Genomic DNA, 2,638 nt, shown 5'->3' on the forward strand with positions numbered 1-2,638 from the left:
GTCCATTTAAATTTAATGATAAGCCCAAATTTCGAATGACAATAATGCCATTAATGATAATTTTAATTTGTTCATAAAAGTAAGATCAAAATTGGAAAACTTAAGTATTTCATTAAGGGTAAAAAATGGGAATGATCCCCTTTTAATGGTATTGATTTTAATGCTTTGATAGTTTCTTCAGTTTCACGACAATATGAATAACCAAATCTTTTATGTACGCTGTCCAAAAAACAAAAAAATAAATCTTTTTTATGTAATCTAGTTCGGTGAATCAGCTTTCAATTGTAACAACTATAAGAAAAACTTATATGTAAGTAAAAGGTTATAAAACATAAAAAAGAAAAGCAATATTTTTCCCTTGTGACAAACAACTTATAAGCAAGTAAAATGTTTATTTTTAACGCTGATTTATTATGATATTACAATTGTGAGAAATATTACATAGACGATTTAACAACCGGCAATACTACATGTCTTATGAGAATCTATGCCTAACTGCATCACCTGAACCATCATATAAAGATTCACGCCTGACTAGATTTACTTGCTTCATGTTGAAGATCCTATGTAAGTTTTTTTCCGTAGTCTACAGTAATAAATCGCTTTTTCTGGAACTTGAAACCTGAATTTCATGTATTCTTCAATAAATTACATAGTTTAGGATTCGAAATCCAAATCGGGATGTAAAAACTTTTAAACTTTAGCTATTAGGTTACAGTATTTCCACAATATGCAAGTAAAAAGTTATAAAACATAAAAAGAAAAGCAATCTTTTTCCCTTGTGGCAAAGTTATTAGATGTGGTGTCACATTCAGTGGGAATGTCTTTTATCTTGTTTCGAGGCCCACTAATTCACAAAGAAATTTCTTCTGTTAAAACTATAATTTTATCTTGACTTCACTTTTGGTGCGTCATCAAACATTTGTCCCAGTCTCATAACTTGTAACTTGGCATGCGCGTGGGCATTTGAGTAATTAGTTTACAGTTCGGCTAAATGTTCGGTTTTTAGTATCTATTTGACTGTTGCTAAAAAAAAGTATATATTTGACTCACTTCACTTCGCGTTTGACTCCAGTTTTTTGGACAGAAGTTTAGATCACCGTCCAAATAGTTGTCGGTTTGGTACATCTATTTATAATATATTGTATTTATGTAATATTTGTTGCGTTATTATATATATGATTATCATATATCAACCAACTTGATACCAACAGAAAGTCATCGGTACTTTATGATTACAATACTGATTTATAGTTTTTATAATAGCTACTATATATTAAAATCTCTGAGATCCCTTTTGTAGCTTGTGATCCAAGACACTATAATCTCTATTTCTTTTTTCCTCTGAAGAAGCAGCCACTCTGGGTCGCCTACGTTCTTCAAGACAATGTCCCGACAGTGAGAGCCTAATAAATATTAAATTAACATTATTGCACGTTGGATAAACGTTTGATTAATAAAATTTTAAATATCATACGTTACCTTCCGGTGTTGTAAGGGCGACTATGGTGGCTGAGATATCTTCTAAAATCCTGAAATATTTTTTAAAATTTACTATTTATAAGTTCCCTTTGCTTTTACACGCAAATATATCTACCCAAGTTTTTATTTAAACATTTATGAATAAAAAGAGTTACCCGCCGACGCTATATGGATCTAACAATCCGTTGGAGAATATTAGGGTATGATTATCGCCCGTATGTAAAGCCCATTTCTTCTTATTTTGGGTCGAAAAATTAATGTAAAATAGGTGAAAATATTACAAACGGACCGAAGAACTTCTTAATTAAGAAGTTTATTTCTCCGTCCTTAAGGGGCAGGTGGCAGAAAATGAGTGGGTGTAGGGTTAGAGGAAGAGAAATTCGTGTTCGGTGTTTTCATTTTCGACTTCTTCTTGTTTCGAGCTCGTCGGCGATTCAATCGCCATAGCTGTAATCCGTCGAAATCGAAACCGCCTCTGTGCATGTTCTCTGTGTAAATCCTCTCGGCGAAATCGAAACCGTCTAAACCCCATCTCCTCTGTCGATATCCCCTCGGCGAAATCGAAACCGTCCAAACCCCATCTCCTCTGTCGATATCCCCTCGGCGAAATCGAAACCGTCCAAACCCCATCTCCTCTGTCGATATCCCCTCGGCGAAATCGAAACCGTCCAAACCCCATCTCCTCTGTCGATATCCCCTCGGCGAAATCGAAACCGTCCAAACCCCATCTCCTCTGTCGATATCCCCTCGGCGAAATCGAAACCGTCCAAACCCCATCTCCTCTGTCGATATCCCCTCGGCGAAATCGAAACCGTCCAAACCCCATCTCCTCTGTCGATATCCCCTCGGCGAAATCGAAACCGTCCAAACCCCATCTCCTCTGTCGATATCCCCTCGGCGAAATCGAAACCGTCCAAACCCCATCTCCTCTGTCGATATCCCCTCGGCGAAATCGAAACCGTCCAAACCCCATCTCCTCTGTCGATATCCCCTCGGCGAAATCGAAACCGTCCAAACCCCATCTCCTCTGTCGATATCCCCTCGGCGAAATCGAAACCGTCCAAACCCCATCTCCTCTGTCGATATCCCCTCGGCGAAATCGAAACCGTCCAAACCCCATCTCCTCTGTCGATATCCCCTCGGCGAAATCGAAACC

General features: G+C 37.8%; 1 protein-coding gene across 1 annotated transcript in view; it reads right to left on the reverse strand.

Moving 5' to 3' along the window:
- Positions 1–1,269: 1,269 nt before the first annotated feature.
- Positions 1,270–2,638, reverse strand: part of LOC106333803 (lysosomal Pro-X carboxypeptidase-like) — a gene marked incomplete at its 5' end in the record, with an annotated part of 7,629 nt that continues 6,260 nt past the window's right edge. The window contains 3 exons of the mRNA XM_013772204.1: positions 1,270–1,406; positions 1,483–1,532; positions 1,638–1,680. Of these exons, the coding sequence (XP_013627658.1) occupies positions 1,270–1,406; positions 1,483–1,532; positions 1,638–1,680 (230 nt within the window). The remainder of the gene's footprint in view (positions 1,407–1,482; positions 1,533–1,637; positions 1,681–2,638) is intronic.

The sequence above is a fragment of the Brassica oleracea genome, chromosome C3, assembly GCF_000695525.1.
Source record: "Brassica oleracea var. oleracea cultivar TO1000 chromosome C3, BOL, whole genome shotgun sequence".
Classification (NCBI taxonomy): domain Eukaryota; kingdom Viridiplantae; phylum Streptophyta; class Magnoliopsida; order Brassicales; family Brassicaceae; genus Brassica; species Brassica oleracea.